Below are 24,604 nucleotides of genomic sequence, written 5' to 3' on the forward strand. Positions count from 1 at the left end.
TGAGTGAGATCTAAAATTCTACTTTCTCCATATGAAATCTAATGAGGGCGAAACCACTCTTAAACATCCTAAGTCATTTCATGGTAATGTTAAAAATTTAAGAATTTAACATTACCATGAATTGCATATCAACACTAGGGCAATAGGCTTGAACATTAGGCTGCCCCACTGAAAAAAATGTTTCCAATCTTCAATAGCTCCCTCTATCACTCCTAAATTGGCAGGGAGCGAAAATAAAAATAAAAATCAAAACGAAAAATCAAAAAAAAAAACTGAGAAAAAAGCCACTTTATTGTTGAAACGTGGTTGTACGACCTGGAAACACGTTACCAGCAATATTGGGCCATGTTTCCCCCAAGTGAAACATGGCAGTACGGCCTGAAATGCGTTCCCAGGTCGTACCAAACACGTTTCCGTATTGTTTCTGCCCAGAAATAGGCCCAAGCCCAGCATTTCCTGCAACATAGCCTATATTCCTAGTTGCATCAACCTCCAAGGCAAAGTTTCTCAGCCCTACTCAAGGACTGTGGACAATAGGGTGCCAAATCCAGTGAACCAATGACAAGTTGGACCCAAAGAATGGCGGTGGTATAAGGGGCTTGTAATGTGGCATGGAAAGTGCCAAATATTGTCTAGGGGAGAATGAACACGCTATCTCAATGATGGTTTTCCAAGTAGTGCCCCTCCTATAACCTTAAGGGGCCTTAAGGGAGGTCCCACTGAACTAGGGCTAAAGATTAACCCCCCTGGTAAGGTAAGAGAATAGATTTACAATCAAAATCGGTCATCTTCTAGATCACCCATTTATCCATACTAAATGCCCAAAACAAACAATTATAAGCACCATATTGCAAAATGATCAAAGTACCCTTTGAACAGAAGGCCACCTTCATGTAAGTGGAAATGCCAAATGGTGAGAGGTATGCGTTGATGCAAATGGTGGAGGCACATGGCATATCATCATTGAATAGTGATATCAGGAGCTGATTGTTGGCTGGCTGTCCAGCTGGCTGTCAAATGTAGGTAAAAATTTTCATCCTATTTGGGTTACCCATTTTGGTGGGTAATACACTTCATCTATGACATTTTGGGATTCAATAAGTTGAAAAGGGATATCAACAATTAGGTTCACCTTCTAGAGACTAAAAACATTAGGAATTCAATATTGCAATAATACTCCTTCCTTGTCTATGACTTTGCTTAACCATAATGTGTACAAATGGATGGCTGGAGATATTCCAAGTTAAGCTAATAAATGGGGCTTCAAAGATTCTTTCCAAAGTGTAAAGGCACCAAATAAGTTTTGGATATTCAGTTTGAACATGTGATGTAGAAAGTTATAATAAAATTAAATATTGCTTTCATTTCTCAAATGAGTAATGTCAAACATTTATTTTGCTTATCCATATTTTAGATTTGAAACAAAATCGCATATAAAACAAAAATGACCATTGAGAGCGTCATCTTCTGCTAAACGTCATCCTTCAATATGATATCCTTGACTTCTCATGTGCAGAATTACCATGACCTTTATACCAATAATTTATACATTGATGGAGAAAGTTGAACAAATCGGGTAACAACATTGTGTGCTGTATTATTAGAAGCCCTCAATGGACCATGAGTAAAATGAAAGTTTAAAGTCACATCATTAAATAAAGCAAGTACCATTCTTTAGGATAGTCAATGCGTGCAATTTTTGATACAATAGTGGCAAGTTGGTTTGCAACCTGCATGACACGAACAGAAGATCATTTCGACTAGAATAAGAAAACACATGGAAACAAAAACAAACTCCTTTCATCAAGAATTTCCTCTTCCTTAGATTTTCTTTTTTTGGCACAAAATATATTGTTGAAACTTAACTTCATGATTTGCAGATCTGATTTTAAAAATCTGAACTAAATCTGAAACTGAAAAACTTATGAAACACCAAAAGAAATTCTGTCTTTTCAAAAAAAACTACTGTAGAAACATAGATCGGGAAAGAGACACAGCATATCTAAATTTTGGTTCAATCCACCAAGTACTAGAGGGGAGATCTGAGAAATACACCTGACAAAAAGCAAAACCAGCAAACAAAAAACTGTAGCAGCAATCACATAACCTCTCATTAACCTCAAAAGAATGATTCAATCTGCTAATACAAGAGAGACAAATGAGAAAGGTGGGTGATCCACTTGCTTGAATCAACTCAAGTCAATGCAACCTCTAACTCACCACATGCTCATCTTAAGCATCCCTGTGGCACAACACCAATAGATAAGGGAGACACAAAAACTCATTCATAATTTTTCTTAACTAATGAAATAGACTATTCTAAGTGAGGTGCCTATTACCTCAAAATCTAGTAGGCCCAGTGCAAAACAGCACTACAAAACCTAGGTCTTTTGGTAATAGGAGATCAGCCACCACTGTCATCTCAGTGGCTTCTCTCCAGTTGTTTAGTGGTGGATATTATCCCTACAAGGGAGGCCTCCCTACAAAAGATAACCAATGAGATATTCAACCTAAGTTGTCAAAAACGCCGGCCCTCACCTCGGAAACGCAGATCCAGAAACGTGTACAATCCACCATGGAAACGAACAAGATCCGTATCAGTCCCATTTCAGAATTTTTGGAAACGCGTTTTGTTTTGGAGAGCCAGATCCATGACGTTTTTCAATTTTTTTGGAATGTTTTGGAAATTTTGGATCCGTATCACGGAAATCGTGATATGGATCCAAATATCGTGATATGGGTCCAGAAATTGTGATACAAATCACGATTTTCTGGAAACACATCTCGTTTTGGATTCCTTCTAGCCAGAAACGAGACGTAATTTTGGCGCCGGGAACGGGCTCTTCACCGGTGGAAATAACGTGCTGACAAAAGTTAAAACAAGTCAAAAAAACCTAAAGGCTTAACCCATGACTTTAAATTTTACCATTTGAGCCGTCGTCGCGTAAAACATGAGCCTGGAGCGTAAAACGCAAGCCTGGAGTGTAAAACGTGAGCCTAGAGCCTGGGTTGTTGGACAGTCAAGACTCGAGCGACGAGCGTCAATTTGGAACTCGCAGCATCTGGAGTTTGGGCAGGGTTAGTGTAGTTACAAACATTATAATTTTACTTGTTTAACTTTACTTGCCCTCTGGCTCTTGAGTCTCAACCGTTTTATGGCTTATTAATGCCTTGACCCTCTTCGACTCCTCACAATGTTCTGATCCTTAGAAGCTTAAAAACTTAAAAGGTTTCAAATGTTTTCACTCATCTTAAGGTTGTGCTAAATAGCGGCCAAAAAGAAAACATTGTGCTGGAAAATCTTTAACAGATGACAAAACAACTAATGCCAAATCATTACTACACTATTCCAAAAACATTCCTGAATGATGTTGATAGTTTGGTACTTAGCAATAATGATCATGCTTTTCTTGACTATCTATAGAAATCCAAATAAAATATCTCGTTTGCTTCACCATCTTAGTACTTACTGTTACAACTGCTACCGTTCTAAGAGTAAAGCTACTCTAAAAAAGAAAATCCACTTCATGGTGCTCATAAAGAATGCTTAATGATTCAATGCACATTAACTTGCTTGACTGTCTTACATGTAGACTTGTTTGTGAACTTGGGTTCAAACTTTTGGGCCGAAAGGTTACTTGTTCATTAAATGTTTGATTATCTTGCTTTGTAAATTCTTCGTAGGCACTTGAATGGCCACAAATGGGGCATCTTATTTTAATTTGTCTTGACTGAGTTGACTCTATATTAGGCTTCTCACGAGCTTCTGCCCATAACAATGTAAGCTTTCTTTTCTAAGTTCAGTCAGGATTTATGAGTTGAAATTTGAAATGTCATGAATGTTATATGGGAGTCCTGTGGAAGCTTTTATAATAAAGTCTAAGTCTGTAACATCCCCAAAAGTTACCTTATTCAAAATCAACTTCACGGTTCCCTTTTATATAGTTGACATTTCAGTTTCCGTTGTAATTACCAATGGTTAGGAATGCTTTAAAGTTTATGGGGATTGACAAGTCATGTCCCAATAAGGTCTGAAATCCGAAACTCTGACATGTTTATCCAACAATTAGTTGATAAGTAACATATTTTTACTGTCTTCCTATGGCAAGTCCTCTTGTAGTGGGCCGGATTAATTCCCTTTCTTTTTTAGAGTGATGTCATAAGTCCAGTGAAGAATGTGATATTCGTTTCTAGGTTCTATTTGTGGTAAAAATAACGTTGTTGTGGGTGCAAGTTAAATCAACATTATAATTTATACCATTATACAAGCTATGATTATACAAACAACCTTTACATACGCAGGAAAGTGTTGAAATTTGGTACCAGAGGACAGGTGGTTCCCTAAGGCTTTGATCTTTGGCCTAGGGAAAAGTGTCCAAAAAGAATTTAATTTTTCTCCTAAAGTGACTTTATAATTTTTATAAAGTTAAATCTAATTTAAAAATGACTTTAAGTGATAAAGTTACTAAAGTCTAATTTTAAAGTGACTTTAATAAAGTCAATGTAAAATTAGAAAGGAAAAGTGACTTTGGAAATAAATGACTAAGTGGGTCTTTATTAAAGTGGGGTGAATTAAAAAATAGAAAGTGAGATTTAAATGAGCATTTAATCTCAGCCATAGATCTAAATCTATTTCAGCCATTGGATTTAGAGATCACCCAAAAGTCACTTAGGGTTAGATTAAAGGAGAAAAAGGTCATTCATTCTTTCATGAGCAGATTGGGAGAAGGAGAGCAAGAGAGCAAGGGAGATTTCTGGACAGGAGGAGAAGGAGACAGCAGCTTGGCACACATTCCAAGGCAGCAGTTTAGCAAATCTGTACAGCTGATTCAGCACACAGTGAAAGGCAGATTTTGGCACGATTTTCTAGAAATCCGTACAGCTGTTTGCACAGAAATCGAGGAGCTATTTGCACAGAAATCGAGGAGCTATTTGCTGGCACGTTTTCCAAGGAAATCCGTACAGTGTATTGTTGTATTTCTGCACGCAAATCGAGGTCTGTACAGCGCATTTATTGCAGGCCGTACAACAGCATTTAAGGCTGAAAGTGGACACGAAAATCGAGTGAGGCCTTACAACATTTATTGTTGTCCTGTTTTGCTGTTTGCTGGTATTTTCCAGTTGGCTGTGAGGCACAGAAAAAGAGATAAGTTGTAAATTTGTTTGCTGATTTTTTTGCTGAATATTTCTCACTGTAAAAAGGCATTTTCCAAAAATAAAAAAGAGCTCTCAAACTGGTTTCCCCAAGAGTTGTAGGGGGTTTTTCCAGGGTCACATTGACCAAAAATCTCTGTGTTTAAATGTGTTATAATGGCTGTTTGTAGCTGCTGATTTTTTATTTCTGCATTTTCCAACATTCTGTAAAATTTCCAAAATTTGTGTTTTCAGAAAAATTTATTTTTCCAGCTTGTTGAATGTATGGATATGGGAAAGGACATTTAACTATATGGGAGAAATAAGGTGAAACTGAAAACCGGGGTGGGAAAACAGAAATTTTTACATGGTATCAGAGCTCGAGTGCTAAAGTGCAATTTGGGACAGCAAGGAGGAAAATTATAGCCTGCCGATTTTTCACTTAGAAAATTCCAGCAAGCTGATTTTTCACAAACAGCAGTTTTATCTTTACTACAGCAGTGCTATTTTTTCAGTTTAGGACAGCAAGATGTAATTGGGATTGAGGGTGGAGGATAGGTTGGATGGGCATACAAATTACAGCGTTTGGAAGGAGAGAATGCAGAGTATCTTTGAGGAGGCAGAAGTCTGGGATATCATAGTGCATACCACACAGAACCCTGTTGTTGTGCCTACTGATGCTACTCAGTTGGCTACTTATAATAAAAAGAACAACAAGGGTAAGAGACTGATTCTACACGGAGTCAAGGACCATTGCATTCCTCATGTGAGAGGAAAGAGCAATGCCCATGAGATGTGGATAGCATTGTCCAATCTCTACCAGAGTACCAATGAGAACAGGAAAATGGTCCTGAAGGAGAAGTTGAAGAACATTAAGATGGGTAATGATAGTGCAGCTGGATATCTCACAAAGATTACTAATGTGAGAGATGAGTTGGCAGCAATTGGAGAGGCCATTCAACCCACTGAGTTGGTGCGGATTGCAGTGAATGGCCTCCCCCGTTCATGGATGAACTTTGCTGATGGGGTTTGTGCACGTGAGACCCTTCCCACATGGGAGAGGTTTTGGGATGATTGCATTCAGACAGAGATCAGGAAAGGTCAGCTTGGGGCAGCCAAGCCAGTTGAGCAGGATGAGGATGTAGCACTGTCAGCAGGAGGCAAGAAAGGCAAAGGGAAGAAGCAGGGTTCCACAAGCAATGGTGGGGGCAAAGGCAAAGGTAAAGGTAAACAGGGTAACACGCAAAAGGACTATTCCAAGGTGAAGTGTTGGAATTGTCAAAAGATGGGACACTATGCAGTTGTGTGTCCGGAGAAGAAGAAGAAGAAGGGGAAGAACTAGAATGTGGCAGCTTCAGCAGAGGTTGAGGACTTTGCATTTCGTTTTGACCGGGAGTTTGGATTCACTGCGTATGAGTCCTCTAGTGTAGGATCACCTGCCACACAGGTTCAGAGGGAGCATGCTTTTCCCTCGATTAGCGGAGCATCTTCGGGTATTTGGTATGTGGACAGTGGGGCTTCACGTCACATGACAGGAGTCTATGAGTACTTCTCAGAGCTTTCAGAGAGTGGCACTGATATAGAGGTAGTACTCGGTGATGACAGAGTTGTTAGAGCAGTCGGGGTGGGAACACTGACATTTCAGAGGGAGTCCAAACCTCCCTTGAAGGTGTCAGATGTTCTTTATGTGCCAGGGATGAGGAAGAACCTCATATCCGCCTCAGCATTGGAGGACAGAGGATATGAGGTACTGTTCAGGGGAGGACAGGTGTTGATGTATCCCAGGGGCACTCCAACAGATTCAGCTAGAGTGATAGGTGTACGCCATGCAAAGGTGTACAAGTTTGCATTCCAGTCCCTTGTGGCATTGAGCAGTAGTACCGACAGCAGAGCTAGCAGTGCTGAGCTGTGTGAGATTTGGCACCGCAGGATGGGACATATGTATCATGGAGCCTTGAGGACCTTACGGAGATCACTACAGGTGTGCCAGATTTCAGTACTGATCACCTTGATACTTGCAGAGGATGTGCGATGGGCAAGTTTGCCAAATCCCCTTTTCCCAGCAGTGACAGCAGAGCGACTGGGATACTTGATTTGATTCATTCTAATGTGAGCGGTCGGATGTCTCATGTTTCCTTGAGTGGAATATGAGTACTATGTTTTATTCATTGATGATCACTCCAGGAGGACCTGGATTTATTTCTTGAAGACCAAGAGTGAGGTCTTCAAGCGGTTTCAGGAGTTTAGAGCTCTTGTGGAGACACAGACAGGTCAGAAGATCAAGTCCCTGAGGTCGGACAATGGGGGCGAGTACACCCTTGGAGAGTTTGTTGACTATTGTGCGGAGGCAAGGATTAGGAGGGAGTTCACTGTTCCTTACAACCCCCAACAGAACGGGGTTGCGGAGAGGAAGAACAGATCCATCGTAGGGGCTGCCAAAGCCATGTTACATGATCAAGGGTTGCCATTGTTCTTGTGGGCAGAGGCCTGCAACACAGCTGTTTACTTGCAGAACAGGATTCCGCATCGTGCCTTAGGGCACATGACTCCGGAGGAGGCTTTTTCTGGGAAGAAGCCTGATATTGGTCATCTTCATATCTTTGGATGCATTACATACTCCTACATACCCAAGGAGAAGAGGACCAAACTAGAGCCCACCGCAGAGAAGGGTATCTTTGTGGGCTACAGTGAGACCTCAAAGGCCTTTCGGATTTACATTCCTGCACAGAGGAAAGTTGTTGTCAGGCGGGATGTGAAGTTCGAGGACAGGGCCTTTAGGAGGTCACGGGAGTTAGAGTATCTGGATCAGCCAGACCCTCACCAACAATTGAGTCAGTCGCACGAATCCAGTGGGCAGGGATCAGGAGGATCAGGAGGTACATTTATGAGGATGTCAGGTCCATCAGTGAGCAATGGCTCACCGAGCCAGAGGGGTGGTGCTCCGGGCAGCATGCAAAACAGTTCACAGAGCAGTTCACTAGGGAGTCCACTGATGGACAGTTCACACGGTACCTTAGCTTCTACAGGTTCAGGTGCAGGCAGGAGGACAACAGACATACAGTCAGGAGTTCAGGCTCCTGATGATGATGAGGAGGAGGAGTTTCATTCTCCGGTGGGAGAAATGCGCTCAGGGAAGAGGAAGCCCAAGTGGCTTCAGGACACTTTGAGAGATGCTTCATCTGTTGCTGAGCCGAAGAGGCCGGTCAGAGAGAGTAGACCACCTGAGAGGTTTTGTAGATATATGGTGATGGTTACCAGCATCCTTGACTCTAAGCCTTCTAGCTATGAGGAGGTAGCTAGCCAGCAGGTCTGGAGAGAGGCCATGCAGGAGGAGTATTCTTCTATCATGAAGAATGATGTTTGGGAGGTGGTGCCGAGGCCTGAGGGCAAATCCGTGGTTACTTCCAGATGGCTTTACAAGGTAAAGCATGTTGCAGATGGCAGCATTGAGAAATTCAAAGCAAGGTTTGTGGCTAGAGGGTTCTCCCAGGTAGAGGGAGTTGATTATGAGGAGACCTTCGCTCCCGTGGCTCGATATACTTCGATCCGCTCCATTATATGGATAGCAGTAGAGATGGGTTGGAAGATCCACCAGATGGATGTGAAGACTGCATTTCTCAATGGCTTCATACAGGAGGAAGTGTACATTGAGCAGCCACAGGGCTTTGAGGTGCATGGGAAGGAGTCCCATGTGTGCAGACTGAAGAATGCCCTTTATGGCCTGAAGCAAACTCCCAGAGCTTGGTACTCCAGGATAGATACATACTTGCAGGGGATGGGTTTCACAAAGAGTGAGGCAGATCCGGTCCTTTACTTTATTGTGATAGGTGAGGAGCCTCTCATTCTGGTGCTGTATGTGGATGACTTGGTCATTACAGGTGCAGAGAGACTCATAGAGCACTGCAAGAGAGATCTTGCGGCGGAGTTTGAGATGAAGGACATCGGCTTGATGCATTACTTTTTGGGTTTGGAGGTGTGGCAGGAGGAGGGGCATTTCTTCCTGGGGCAGGGGAAGTATATTGTGGACATCCTTAGCAGATTCCACATGGAGGATTGTAGACCCATGTCGACACCGATGATCACCAACTGGAAGAAGCTTCATGCTTCGGATTCCGAGTTGGTGGATCCCACATTGTACAGGCAGCTGATTGGTTCCTTGATGTATTTGGTCAACACTAGACCAGATATCTGTTTTGCAGTCAACACGATGAGTCAGTTTATGTGTGAGCCTAGGAAGGTTCACTGGGTGGCTGCAAAACACATTTTGCGGTACTTGCAGGGAACAGTGGATTATGGTCTGGACTACAGGCAGGGGGATGGAGTGAGATTGACAGGATACACTGATTCTGATTGGGCAGGTTGTGCTTCTAATAGGAAGAGCACTTCAGGGTGTTGTTTTGGGTTGGGTTCAGCAGTAGTGTCATGGTTCAGCCGGAAGCAGCAGTCAGTAGCATTGAGTTCAGCGGAAGCAAAGTATATGGCAGCCAGTCTAGCTAGTTGTGAGGCCATCTGGCTTCGCAAGATGTTGTTTGGCTTATTTGGTCAGCCGTTGAGACCTTCAGTGATTTACTGTGATAATCAAAGTTGCATTAAACTCACGGAGAATCCAGTATTTCATGACAGGTCAAAGCATATCAGGATCAAATATCATTTCATCAGAAACTATGTTCAGAAGGGAGCTGTGAAGCTTGAGTATATTCCCACTAATGAGCAAGTTGCAGATATTCTTACCAAAGCCTTACCATGGGGCAAGCATGACTACTTCAAAGACAAGATGGGTGTGGTGAGGAACACCTTCCTCGGTAAGAGGGAGTGTTGAAATTTGGTACCGGAGGACAGGTGGTTCCCTAAGGCTTTGATCTTTGGCCTAGGGAAAAGTGTCCAAAAAGAATTTAATTTTTCTCCTAAAGTGACTTTATAATTTTTATAAAGTTAAATCTAATTTAAAAGTGACTTTAAGTGATAAAGTTACTAAAGTCTAATTTTAAAGTGACTTTAATAAAGTCAATGTAAAATTAGAAAGGAAAAGTGACTTTGGAAATAAATGACTTAGTGGGTCTTTATTAAAGTGGGGTGAATTAAAAAATAGAAAGCGAGATTTAGTGAGCATTTAATCTCAGCCATAGATCTAAATCTATGTCAGCCATTGGATTTAGGGATCACCCAAAAGTCACTTAGGGTTAGATTAAAGGAGGAAAAGGTCATTCATTCTTTCATGAGGAGATTGGGAGAAGGAGAGCAAGAGAGCAAGGGAGATTTCTGGACAGGAGGAGAAGGAGACAGCAGCTTGGCACACATTCCAAAGCAGCAGTTTAGCAAATCTGTACAGCTGATTCAGCACACAGTGAAAGGCAGATTTTGACACGATTTTCTAGAAATCCGTACAGTTGTTTGCACAGAAATCGAGGAGCTATTTGCACAGAAATCGAGGAGCAGTTTGCTGGCACGTTTTCCAAGGAAATCCGTACAGCGTATTGCTATATTTCTGCACGCAAATCGAGGTTCGTACAGCGCATTTATTGCAGGCCGTACAGCAGCATTTAAGGCTGAAAGTGGGCACGAAAATCGAGGGAGGTCGTACAGCATTTATTGCTGTCCTGTTTTGTTGTTTGCTGGTATTTTTTAGTTGGCTGTGAGGCACGGAAAAAGAGATAAGTTGTAAATTTGCTTGCTGATTTTTTGCTGAATATTTCTCACTGTAAAAAGGCATTTTCCAGAAATAAAGAAGAGCTCTCAAACTGGTTTTCCCCAAGAGTTGTAGGGGGTTTTTCCAGGGTCACATTGACCAAAAATCTCTGTGTTTAAATGTGTTATAATGGCTGTTTGTACCTGCTGATTTTTTATTTCTGCATTTTTCAGCATTCTGTAAAATTTCCAGAATTTGTGTTTTCAGCAAAATTTATTTTTCCAGCTTGTTGAATGTATGGATATGGGAAAGGGCATTTAACTATATGGGAGAAATAAGGTGAAACTGAAAACCGGGGTGGGAAAACAGAAATTTTTACAGAAAGGTGCACCAGAATATCCACCTTAGGCCCCGATCTCAAAAGAGACTACATCCTCTCTAAAATTCGATTCTAATTTCTGGCTAATATAATAAATAGTTCCTGTTTATTATGAGATTGACAAATTAATTTTGCAAATATAAATCAAAATATTGAATATTGTATGATGGATGAATGATGCTTATAATAAGTTATAACCCTCCCGATGGTGTATACTATAACTATAAATATTAAATATACATTGACTGGTGTAGAAATATATATTGATTGTTCATGAGGTGAAGGGACATGTGACCCTTGATGTTTCATTAGCACACATGATTCACATAATATTCTGCAAAGATTTTCTTTGTTGAGAGGCTTTTCTTTGTTGAGATTGCATTGTGACCCATCAATTTTATTTTCCAAATTAATTTACATCATCATCATAGCAACTTCAAATTCAGCTGTTCGTGAGGCAGAGGAAGTGGAACATGAAATTGAATCTATCTCTAAAGTTGATCCAAAGTCACCACTTTGGAAATATGTAACAATTGTTGGGAAGATCCAAAGAGGGGGATCATTAGCATGGGTTTGCAGTGAGTGTAAAAAGGAGTATAAGGGATCACACACCAACGTTAAAGCACATTTACTTGGGTTAAAAGGCAATGGGATTCGAATATGCAATGGCCCACCTAAAGAGAATGGGACAGATGGAAATGGTTTAAGCAAGGCAAAACTTGCAAAATATCATAAAGAACAAGACGAGGCAGATGATAAAGCAAATGAGGCAAATCCTACCTCTCAATTAAAACACCCAACAAGGTTGGGAGCATCTTCATCAAAGCCTCCACTTCATTCTCATAGACTTTTTGGTTCAAAGCAATTTAATTTGAGACCGCTTGAAAGGAGTTTTAATAATGATGCTCAAGAGACGACAATTGCAACTATAGGTCAATGCATTTATGCAAATGGCCTTCCCTTTAACCTTGTGTGATCTCCTTACTGGGCAAAGATGATAAAAGTAGTGAATGAAGCCCCAAAAGGGTTCAAGAGCCTTGGATATGAGAAGGTACGTACCACAATGTTGAGTGCTGAAAAGTTAGATTTGGAGGCTAAATTAAGCCCCATTCGTAATTGATGACGCATTTCAGGGGTGTCCATCATTTCTAATGGATGAAAAGATCAAAGGAATAGGTCTTTGATCAATGTGATTGCTCGGAGGCCAAAGGGGGAAATGTTTTTGAAGGCAGTGGATTGTGAGGGGCAGATGAAAGATTCTCAATTCATTGATACCATCTTGATTGAAACAATTGAATTGGTGGAGCCAGAAAATGTCGTCCAGGTAGTAACTGACAATGCAACGATGTGTAGAGCATCACGCTTAATTATTGAAGGCAAATATCATCACATCTTTTGAACCCCTTGTGTTGTACATTCATTGAACCTCAAGTAAAGAAAGATGGGGAAGTAAATTGAGTGGATTCGAGTTGTTTTTGAAGAGGCAAAATAAATTCAAGCCTTTATCACAAACCACCACATGTCCCAAGGCATCTATAGGGAATTTGCGAAGTTTGAGCTCCTTAAGGTACCTAAACCTTCAAGTTTATTTCACAAATTCTAATTTCTATGACTCTAAATTCAAATATGTAAATTGGATTCTCAAATGTCATGATTCGTGAATCATAATAGTTATTCAATCAAATTATGATTTTTAATTTATTGAAATTTGAAACATTGGCAATGTGGCACCTACAGGTTGTCGAGACTCGTTTTGCTTCTCACATCATGGTCTTAACAAGGCTTATGCAGTTGAAAGATGCATTACAATCTATGGTATGCAGTTCTCTTTGGAATCAATGGAGGCAATCCCAAACTGATAGAGCACACGCAGTGAAAAGGTTGGTTGTTGATGATGAATGGTGGGATAGGGTGGAGTACCTCTTGGCATTTACTAAGCCAACTGTGGATTTGCTTCGTATGTTTGACACAAACATGCCTAATTTGGGAGAAGTGTATGAGAGCATTGATTCCATTATAGAGAAGCTAGGGGTGGTTATAAATGCCAAGGAGAATGACCTAGATGAATTATTTTACAGAAAAGTAAAACATATAATGACCAAAAGGAGGAACAAGATGGCCACCTCATTGCACCTTTTGGCCTATGGAGTGAATCCAAAATATTATGTTGCAGAGTCGCTAAGTGATCCAGAAATGTTAATTTTAGGATAACAATGGTATGTTCTATGCTTAGAGCAATTTTACTTCAATTTTTTTTATGCCTAATTTGGGAGAGGTGTATGAGAGCATTGATTCCATTATATAGAAGCTAGGGGTGGTTATAAATGCCAAGGAGAATGATCTAGATGAATTATTTTACAGAGAAGTAAAACATATAATGACCAAAAGGAGGAACAAGATGGCCACCTCATTGCACCTTTTGGCCCATGGAGTGAATCCAAAATATTATGTTGCAAAGTCGCTAAGTGATCCAGAAATGTTAATTTTAGGATAACAATTGTATGTTCTATGCTTAGAGCAATTTTACTTCAATTTTCTTTATTAGCCCAATATCATATCCAGTATAGCAATCACATCAACATGATAGTAAAATGTAGATAGAACATAAACAATAACAGTAGAAGACAAGCCAACACAAGAGGACATAAGATATGGCACCAGCCAGGGACAAACCCCAATGTGGGGAAACCCTTGATCAATTCTTCTTATAATTCTTCAAAAGTTTAGCAGAGAGAGAGTACAATTTACAATATTCACTTGCCCAAACTGATCAGTCAAAACAGCAGAAACAAAAAGCCCTAACCAGAAAGTCAACGCTAGTCAATAGGGCTGAAATTGACCTCCAAAACAACTCGGTCAACTTTGGTCAACTCGACCTCCAACAAGATAATGTAGCCCAAAACAATCTGAAAATAACCAGTCAAATTTGGTCAACAAAAGTCAACGCAGCAACCTGAATTAGGGCAATCAGTGTTGGTCAACGCAGGGGGAAAAATTGCCTGGGTTTTTGTGCCCAGAACAACGGCTTGCCCAAATAGAAGTCTCCTCACAAAACAAAAGTCAAACAAGGTCAACGCTGGTCAAAGCTAGCCTCCTGAAATTTCGGCCTCCTGAAATTTCGGTCAAATCTAGTCAACGCAGCAGCTAGAAAAGACAGTCTTCCTTTTGCACATGTGGAGAGAGAGAGGCCCAGAAATCTGTACCCAATCAAGATGAGAGAGAGAAAGATGAATGAGATGAGATGCCAAAATGAGGAGGAGGCGCCTTGTATTTATATGCAACATTGAAGGCTGGAGGAGGCTAATTTGATGGTTGGCCAACCTTGACAATTTGTCCATAATCAAAATAAATTCATAACTTCATTTGTACATGTCGGAATGGGATGATCTTTAGATCAATCCTACACCTCTCAAAAAGAGGAATCCAAGAAAAATATCAGTTGCCTCATAAGAGTTGTCTAAAGTGATGTTTGGCCCTAGTTGCCAAATTTAACACTCCCTCTGAACTAGGGAGGACATCACCTGCCAAACTGTCTGACAATCTGTACAATCTCTGTCACTGCACTGCTCTGCTCTTCTCTGTTGAACCACGAAGAAAGAAGAAATGATCGAGAATGTATCATACTATTCTCCACTGACCTGAAGTCAGTCTCCAACAACAAAGTGTGTCATACCACTCTTAACTGACCCGTAGTCAGTTTCCATTGAACCTAGATCAATATCAATATCCTAGCATAGGGAGTACAGTAGTACACGATGCGTCCATCGATAGTGCTATGGTCCCTATCCTCATTTCCCTACTCATTGGCCAAATGAGAGGTACTTCCCATGAGTCCCGGACTGCATGGGTAGGATGTGTCGGCAGGAGAAGGTGAACCATTCATCCTGCTCATATGCCATAGGGGAGGGTGAACCACTCAACCTATGCATATGCCACCATGGGGTATCACAGGGGAAGGTGAACCATTCACCCTGTACACAACGCACCACTAGGGGAGGGTGAGTCACCCTATGGTCGCTCATCGCTCCAAGAAGTACCCCAAGCCCCCCGGAGCTCCCAGAGCTCACTATCCATCTCATACAAGACCCTCATAAGAGGGTCTCTCCACGACTCCAAGTCGTTCACGGAAGGTTAAGAATTTGACCTTCCTGAGGGGCTTCATAAGAATATTGGCAACCTGCTCATCGGTCCCAATATGATGGAGCCTTATTGCTCACCGCTATACCATATCCCGGATAAAGTGATACTTGATATCAATATGCTTGGAGCGCTCATGAAACATGGGATTCTTAGAAAGACGAATCCTACTTTAGTTGTCACAGAAGATCGCGGTGGTATCCAGCACATGTCCAAACAACTCACTAAAGAGCTTCCTCAACCAGACAGCTTCACAGGAGGCCAAACTAGCAGCAATGTATTCAGCCTCAACGGTGCTTAAAGCAACCAACTTCTGCTTCCTAGTCATCAATGATATTGAAGCAGAACCTAGAGAGAAGCAACATCCTAATGTGCTTTTGCAATCCACCACACGGCTAGCCCAATCTGCATCAAAGTAACCATGGAGCCTCACATTCCCGACAGTGTATCTCAGTCCATATGCAATTGTGCCCTGGAGATATCTCAAGAGATTCTTGGCAGCAATCCAATGTATATGATGAGGCTCAACCATAAACTGACTCAATGTGTTCACTGCAAAACATATGTCCGGACGGGAGTTCACCAAGAACATCAGGGCCCTTATGAGTTGACGATACTCAGAAGGATTTCCCAAATCGGGCCTGGCAGCACTTCCGCATAACTTCTTGAAGTTAAGTTCCATCGAAGTAATCACGGACTTGCAGTCCACCATTCCAAATCTTTCAAGTAGCTTCACAACATATTTTCCTTGAGAAAGGAAAATATCCCCTTGCTTTTGCCAAACCTCCAACCCTAGGAAATAATGCATCAGTCCTAGGTCCTTCATATCAAATTCGAAAGCCAACTCTCTCTTACATTTATGAATAAGAGGGTCTACACCTATCAAAAAGAGATTGTCCACATAGAGTACCAAGATGAGAGGTCTATCAACCTTAAAGTAAAGGTTCAAATCAGCTTCACTTCTTGTAAATCCCGGCTTCATCAGATAGCTATCGATCCTCTCATACCAAGCCCGAGGTGCTTGCTTCAACCCATAGAGGGCTTTCTTCAACCTGCATACATGTGTCTGACGATCTTGAACTTCAAACCCCTCTAGTTGTTCCACATAGACTTCCTCCTTAAGGGAACCATGCAAGAAGGCGGCATTGGCATCCATCTGGTGTAGATTCCATCATTGTGAGGCAGCAAGGGCTATAATCGAACGGATAGTGGTGTAGCGAGAAATGGGTGCAAATATCTCATCATAATCTACACCTTCTTTTCAAGAGAAGCCTCGAGCAACAAATCTAGCCTTGAACTTCTCAGCACTTCCATCAACACCATGCTTGATCTTGTCGAGCCATTTAGAGGTGACAACAGATTTGTCCTGGGGTCTAAGGACCACATCCCAGACATCATTCTTCATAATTGACTCGTACCCTTCGTTCATAGCATCATTCCATACTTGTTGCTTCACAGCTTCTTCGAATGAGCAAGGTTTAGACTGAATAATGGTGCTCATAGCAGTTAAGTACCCTTGGTACCTATTAGGCTTCGTGAATGCTTTCACGAAATCTCCCCCTCGGTGCAACATGTCTCTCGGCATCTTCAAGAGTTTCCCTCAGCCATGAGGGTCTCCTTTTGGAGGAGGGCTCGTGAGGAGAAGGATCAAAGGGATCCATAGGTTCTTCAACATTGGGCATTGGCTCATCCTGCGAATCGCCCTGATTTCCAACATCTGCTCTCCTTCCTTGGAATAGGAAGGTTGCTAATCTTCCTTAGGGCAGCATCCTCATCGAAGGTGACATCATGACTCAACTCTACTTGTCTTTGACTAGGCACATAGATTCTATATGCCATAGAAGTTTCACTGTAGCCCACAAAACTTCCTTTCTTCCCAGATGCCTCCAATTTACTTCTCTTTTCTTTCGGCACATGAAAATATACGGGACTACCAAAAATTCTAAAATGAGAAACATCAGGTTTCTTACCGGTGAAAACTTCTTCAGGAGTTTTGGAGTTCAATGCTTGATGAGGGCGTCGATCTTGAACGTACACAACAGTGTTGGCAGCTTCTCCCCATAGGAACTTTGGAAGTCCTTGATCATGAAGCATGGCACGAGTGGCTTCTATAATGGAACGATTCTTCCTTTTAGCAACGCCATTTTGCTCAAGAGTCTATGCAGTAGTAGTCTCCCTCTTAATGCCAGCTTCCCTACAATAGTCATTGAATTCATTTGACTCATACTCGGTTCCATTATCGGTCCTCAATATCTTGATCTTCTTCCCTGTTTGATTTTCCACCAAGGCTTTGAAGGCACGGAACCATGAGAATATTTTGTCCTACTTCTTCAAGAAATATATCCAAGTGTTGCGAGAGAAGTCATCCACAAAGACAGGATAATATAAATATCCTCCTAATGATGTCACAAGCAACATACCAGATAGATCATAATGAACCAATTGCAAAATGTCTGTGGTCTTGCTATCACTTGAGGGGAATGGTCCCCTTGTATGTTTTCCCTCAGCACATCCTTAACATACACCTTCATGCTCTATTTTGAATTCGGGCATACCTGTAACCATCTTCCTTGCATCGGGTAGAGCCTTATAGTGAAGATGAGCAAACCTCCGGTGCCATAGTTCGGATTGAAGAGATGTGTCGCAAAACATGGCTCCCAGTGGACTTCCTCCAACTGGATATAAACTGTTAACCCTGAATCTAAGAGTAAATGCCTATTTGAAATTTCTTTTCCACGCACATACCTTTCCATCGATGAATGTCACCTTGAATCCTTTGTCTTCCATCTACGAGATAGACACTAGATTCTTCTTTAAATCAAGTACATATAGTACTTCTTGAAGATGAATGGTGTTGCCTTGATTCAATTGAAGGGTAACATTCCCAACTCCCTTCACAAGATAGGTGGCATTGTCTCCAAGGATAATTTCCAGATTTCTATCCTTCTCTATCAGATTTGAAAGAACTTCCTTGTACCCGGTGAAGTGCCTTGAGGCACCACTATCAATCAACCAATTTCCCAAAATATCTGGAAAAGAGGCAATAGAGAGGGCAGATATAAGATAAAATTCCTTTTGCTTAGAATTTACAACATTAGACTCATCATACCTGGAGTTTCTTGTTCTTTTAGAAGCTCGATCATTTCCAAGTTGAGTAGCGGAAGCATTCCTTTTCCCTTTGTTATTGAACCTATCATTCCTTTGATTGTTATTGTTGCCCCTGGAATGATTGTGATCATCATCATGAGATGTGTCCCTTCTATTTGGACACTCCCTGGCATAGTGACCAAACTTGTTGCAAACGAAGCATCTTCCCTTCCTTCCATTTTTGAATCTCGGTCTTCCTTGACTTTGCTTCTTTGAACCTACATTGTTCTTCCTCTTGGCATGAGCAGAGAATGCGGTAGGATTATTCCTATTCGAAGGCATCTCCAATTCCATCATCCTTGTTTCTTCTTGAGAACATCTAGTCAACAATTCTTCAAAACTTGGAATTCTGTCGTTATTGAGAATAGTAGTGTTCAACACATGCCATTTGGGAGGAAGACCTCCAAGAGAAATGAGAGTGAGCTCCCTGTCAGTAATAGGTTCACCAATAGAAAGAAGATCATTTTTATCTCGGTAATCCTCATGAAGTAGGACTGAATATCCTCACCTTTTCCCTTCTTTATATCCTTCACCTTGTTCTTGAGGAAAAGAATTTGATTTGCATTGCTAGATTTGAACATGCCAACCAACCTGTCATATATCTCTTTTGATGTATTCAAATCGGAGATGTAAGCAACTAAGTGCTTATGAATAGAATCCCTGATGATCTTCTTGGCTTTGACTTCACCCTTCTTGTACTTTGTCTTAGCAGCAGCCAGTGCATTTGAAGGAGGTTCCAGAATCTTTCCCTGCACATAATCCATGACATCTTGCTCTTCTAAAGTCAAATCAAGAGACATCTTCCATGCATGATAATCAGACTTATCATGAAGCTTATCATCAGACTTGAAGTAGGATGTGGAGGCCATTGAGACTTGTTCTTGATCAGTGATTGCTCCTCTTAGTGATTGCTCTTCACTCTTGCTTGGGCTTTGTCTTCACCTCAGCTCTGATACCATGTTAATTTTGGATAACAATGGTATGTTCTATGCTTAGAGCAATCTTACTTCAATTTTCTTTATTAGCTCTATATCATATCCACTATAGCAATCACATCAACATTATAGTAAAATACAAATAGAACATAAACAATAGCAGTAGAAGACAACCCAACACAAAAGGACACAAGATATGGCACCAGCCAGGGACAAACCATTGATCAATTCTTCTTATAATTCTTCAAAAGTTCAGCACACAGAGAGAGTACAATTTACAATATTAACTTGCCCAAACTGATCAGTCAAGACAGCAGAAACAAAAACCCCTAACCAGAAAGTCAACATTCATCAACAACACTGAAATTGACCTCCAAAACAGCTCGGTCAACTTTGGTCAACTCGGCCTCCAACAACAAGATAATGCAGCGCAAAACAGTCTGAAAATAACTAGTCAAATCTAGTCAACAAAAGTCAACACAGCAACCTGAATTAGGGCGGTCAACGCTAGTCAACAAAGGGGGCAACTGCCTCAGTTTTTGTGCCCAAAATAGCGGCCTACCCAAACAGAAGTCTCCCTCACAAAACCGAAGTCAAACAAGGTCAACGCTGGTCAAAGTCAGCCTCCTGAAATTTCGGCCTCCTGAAATTTCAATCTCCTGAAATTTCGGTCAAATCTGGTCAACACAGCAACTAGAAAAGACAGTCTTCCTTTCACACGTGTGGAGAGAGAGAGAGACCCAGAAATCTGTACCCAATCAAGATGAGAGAGAGAAAGATGAATGAGATGAGATGCCAAAATGAGGAGGAGGCACCTTGTATTTATATGCAACGTTGAAGGCTAGAGGAGGCTAATTTGATGGTTGGCCGACCTTGAAAATTTGTCCATAATCAAAACAAATTCATAACTTTATTTGTACATGTCATAATGGGATGATCTTTAGATCAATCCTACACCTCTCAGAAAGAGGAATCCAAGAAAATAGCAGTTGCCTCATAAGAGCTGTCCAAAGTGATATTTGGCCCTAGTTGCCAAATTTAACAAGAAAGAACCGCACCAAGCAAAGACCGAGAAGTCTCACAAGAATTTAAAAAGGCTTTTAGAAAGCTTTTTGTAGATCTTGAAATTGGGCTTTGGATTCGTGCAAAGTTTGCTCATTTTGTGGGATCAGAGGGTTGGGGTTCTTATATTGATTGTATGCGGGACAAGAGGGCAATGAGTCCAATTGAATGATGGAACTACTATGGTAGGGAACTTCCACATATCCAAAAATTGTCCATCAGGATCTTGTCACGGGTTGTTAGTTCCTCTTTAGCGAAAAGGAACTAGAGTACATATGGCTTCATCCATTCGGTGCAGCGAAATCGATTGGGCTCTGAGAAGGCTAAGGAACTAGTGTATGTTCATTCAAACCTTCGCCTTCTATCACACAAGAGAGACGAATATAAATTTGGGGCTGCCAAATTGTGGGAAATGGAACCAGGGTTGCCTGACTTGGATATGACGTTGAATGACAGGTCTCATATGACTTTGTTTGATGCGGAGTCACCAATAGGCAGATCTTCAAGTGGACATGACAGCAATGTTCCCAATCTGGAGAAGATGCGGAACATCTTAGTGACAGGAATGAAGAAATATTTGACGATATGTAAATGTAATTTATGATGGTGTTTTAACTTTTAAACTTTTGAACAACCATATGTCATATGAATTATGAATAATGATAGTACACTGCTAGTCATAGTTCATTTTGTGCTTTGTACTATGTAGTGTGCATTATTAATTTTGGTGATAATCTTGTAACTTGTCATGTTGATGATTGAAATTTGAAACAAAAACTTGCCAACTTGATGATATGTTGAATCATGAATGTTATAATAACAATAATCATTAATGATGATGACAATGTTTATGCTGAATTGATGATGATGATAGATGATAATTGATTATGTATTTTTAGATATAATCTAGATTCTAAAAGATGAATGGTAATATGAAATTCTTATTTTGTTATATGTGTGTGTGTGTGTGTGCAATTTCTTGTCGTATTGTATCCATATTTTTTGAAAATTTGTCGTATCCGGTTCAAACCCCAAATCCGTATGCATTCCCATATCCGTTTCAGTGCAACTTAGTATTCAAATAAGGAGGGTTTAATGGTGATGCAAGGTCTAATAATTGAAGGAAAAGTTATTGACCAAACCTTGAAAGGTTGAGATAAGAGTTGCCTAGAGTTCAAGTACACTTTTCTAAGACCTATATGATTTAGAAGAAGGTTGCTATAAGTTAGGGTTTGTAAGGTGTGCAAATTTAGGGCACACACTGCATACAACAGCTATAGAAAATAGCCCAAGATCAACAAAGGACCAAAGGCTAGCTAGGGTTCGGTAAATAAAGGTTCTAAATGGCTGAAAATGCATATGACAACAATTAAAAGCGAGAAGTCACCCCTAATATTGGCATTGTAACATATCTCTTATCTGATTAATAAAGTTTGATTTTACCTGTTATATCTTCTCGCTGGAAGTGATTCTATGTTTGTTTACAAACTGTTTGAAGAAATTCTTGTTCACTAAGTGTATGTTGAAAGTCCTCAAAGAAGATATATTGGTGCACTATGTGTTTGATGTAATTCTTCAATAAATTTTAATAATGGATTAGCATTTTCTAGCTTTGATAAATTACAGTGGTATGAGAGCATGATTTTGGCCAAATGTGGGTCTGAATCAAAGTGATGTCGAGAATAAGAATTCCAGGACCATTATAAGAAGCTAAAGGAATCATGGGACCTGAAGAAAACTTAAATCAAACAACATGGCAGCCACCATGAATGAGATGATCAAGATGCAACAAATGATAATTGATGTAATGGGACAACTAACTCATACCACAATGGGGAATCGGGGCCATCTTCATTTGTATGGCAAACCCACTATGACCAAAATTATGTACGATGCATCAAAGTGGCATGACATGATTACAGGAGAGGTGGAGTCTTTGGCAATAAATTACTAAATTGGAAGGTGTACCAGTCATTGGGACATGACATTCACGCATCCCTCTCTTTTGTGAGTTCTATCAACTGAGAGACCAGCACAAAACGGTGGGGCTTCACTGGAATTATGCAAGAATGATGGAGTGGATCAAAGCAAAAGATGAAAAAACAGTTAAAGACTAGGAATAAAAGGTTGAAATAAGCCCTAAGACAGCCTTTGACACACCATTAGAGCTATACTATGAGGCTACAAAAATTGAGGGAGAGCAAGAAATAGCAGGGAACTTAGATCAACAAATTGGGAAAAAGGTTGAAGGGGCCATGGTTGGTAAGGAGACACAAGAGGAGCACTTTGACTTGCATGATCACAAGGAGAAGCATGGCTCAAATTTGCACCATGAGAATCACGAGCTTCCACCTTTGGAAAGCCCTTTGAAGGCTCAAGAGATATAGATGGTTGAGATGGGTGAGCATTCATCCTTGGGACCAACCATCGATGAAGTGCAAGTAGGAGCTGAGACATCCAGCGTGAGTCCAAGGCTTTCAGATGAGAGCCACCAAAGGAGATTTGAGTACTTAAGGGGAGAACTTCAAGCACTGAAGAAGAAGACCCAAGCACTTGCAGGCACCATTTTACAACAAATCAGTGAACTAGAAGGTCGTAGAGTGGTATGTGTCGAGTCATCGGCCAAGTTGTCTAGTGTTGAGGAACAACGAAAGTCCCTAGCGAGGCAGCAAGGGGGGTGGTCCCTAATGAAAAATTAAGTTAAAAAGGATGTGAGTTTCTAGGAGAATTGATAGAGTTAAATAGATTATCTATTTAAGATTTATCAAAAACTGATATGAGTAGTAACCATCATAAGATAAGCATGAAATACATAAACAACCAGTGTCTTCCAAGTATTTGCTCTTTAAGAAATGAAATTGTATTTTGCTTAAAATGAAGTGAAATGCTTTCAAATGGAAAGCCAAACTAACCCTGAAAAGTGAAACAATAAATTGTTAGCACAAGATATTAAAAATGCTTTCAAGATGAATAAGTCGACAAATCAAAGCATGGAAACTATCTTGCTCAAAAGGATACAAAAAGAACTCAAATTTTGGACCAAGATGACAACATGCAATTAAGTTTGCAACCCAAAATACTTGAAAGTGAAATCAACCATTCATGACAATATGCAATTAAACCAAAAGATGAGTCAATTTCCAAGTACAAAATAATTAAACTTGTTAAAAATTAAAAGAGATTACAATGCTTGCATCCAAAGTGCCTCTTGAAATAAGATTTGCATGTGAGACTTTAAACCAAAGGAAATGTGATGGAATGTTGTTCTTGGTTCATTTTATTAATTAGTGCTAAGGCAAATTTACAATTGAACCCTAGTCCTTAGACCTCATCCTCGCCCAAATGTACATTAACTTCACAAATTCGAATTTCCAAGTAAGCAGTTTTCTACTTTAATGCCAGAAATTCGATTTTATTTGAGCACGCGTCCCTTCCTTGATTTTAGGAGTCCACATCACCTTGGGACTTCACTTTGACTCCCTCGTAATTTTCCACCTCATTTCCACAACATTTAGCATGTGTGGATATTCAGTTTTCTCCATTTATTTAATTTATATCTTAATTAATTGTCAGATTTCCCACTAAACTTAGGAAAAGTGGGTTTTGAGGGTTCAAAACACATTTTTAACCCCTCAAAGTGCGTCATAGTAGAAAGTGTTAGCGCTTGAAATTTCACCTCAGGCTGAGAAAGGTAAACCTCAAGGCAACATCAAACCATTTAGCCTCGTAGCTAGCCCTACGGGGCAGGAGAAGGCTCTCTCCGGTCTATCTCGGTAAAATCTTCAATAGATGAGATGACCAATAAGGTAACACTGATATTAGGCTAGTAAACTGATCAAAAGGTTGATTTGGGGTTTTACGAGTTTTTTGGTGGCAAATTGAGGAGAGGGCAATTTTGGGTGCGGGGATTGGACACAGTTTCTGCAGGGGGTTCCTTGGGGCGAGGTAGGAGACAGTGTTGATGCCTTTAACTGAGGTGGATGGTCAGGAATGAAAGATGAAGAGCTAAAGAGAGCAAACAATAACTTTGAATTCTCTTTAGACAGTAGAAAACATTGAAATTAAACAAACTTAAAAGCAGAGCATGGCAAGCATAAATTCTTACTTTAACACTTCATTTGTTTAATGTGCAGAAGTAAAAGAAAGGAAATGAGTCACATAACAAGCTTACAAGTACATTGAGAA

At 40.5% G+C, this 24,604-nt stretch overlaps 1 protein-coding gene across 1 annotated transcript in view; it reads right to left on the reverse strand.

Moving 5' to 3' along the window:
* Positions 1 to 24,604, reverse strand: part of LOC149226741 (uncharacterized) — a 300,204-nt gene that overhangs the window by 253,468 nt on the left and 22,132 nt on the right. The window contains exon 5 of the mRNA XM_089380285.1: positions 1,669 to 1,730. Within this exon, the coding sequence (XP_089236411.1) occupies positions 1,669 to 1,730 (62 nt within the window). The remainder of the gene's footprint in view (positions 1 to 1,668; positions 1,731 to 24,604) is intronic.

This window comes from Pinus tabuliformis, chromosome J (assembly GCF_031772625.1).
Source record: "Pinus tabuliformis cultivar Carrire ecotype Pingquan chromosome J, CPIR1, whole genome shotgun sequence".
In the NCBI taxonomy this organism is placed as follows: domain Eukaryota; kingdom Viridiplantae; phylum Streptophyta; class Pinopsida; order Pinales; family Pinaceae; genus Pinus; species Pinus tabuliformis.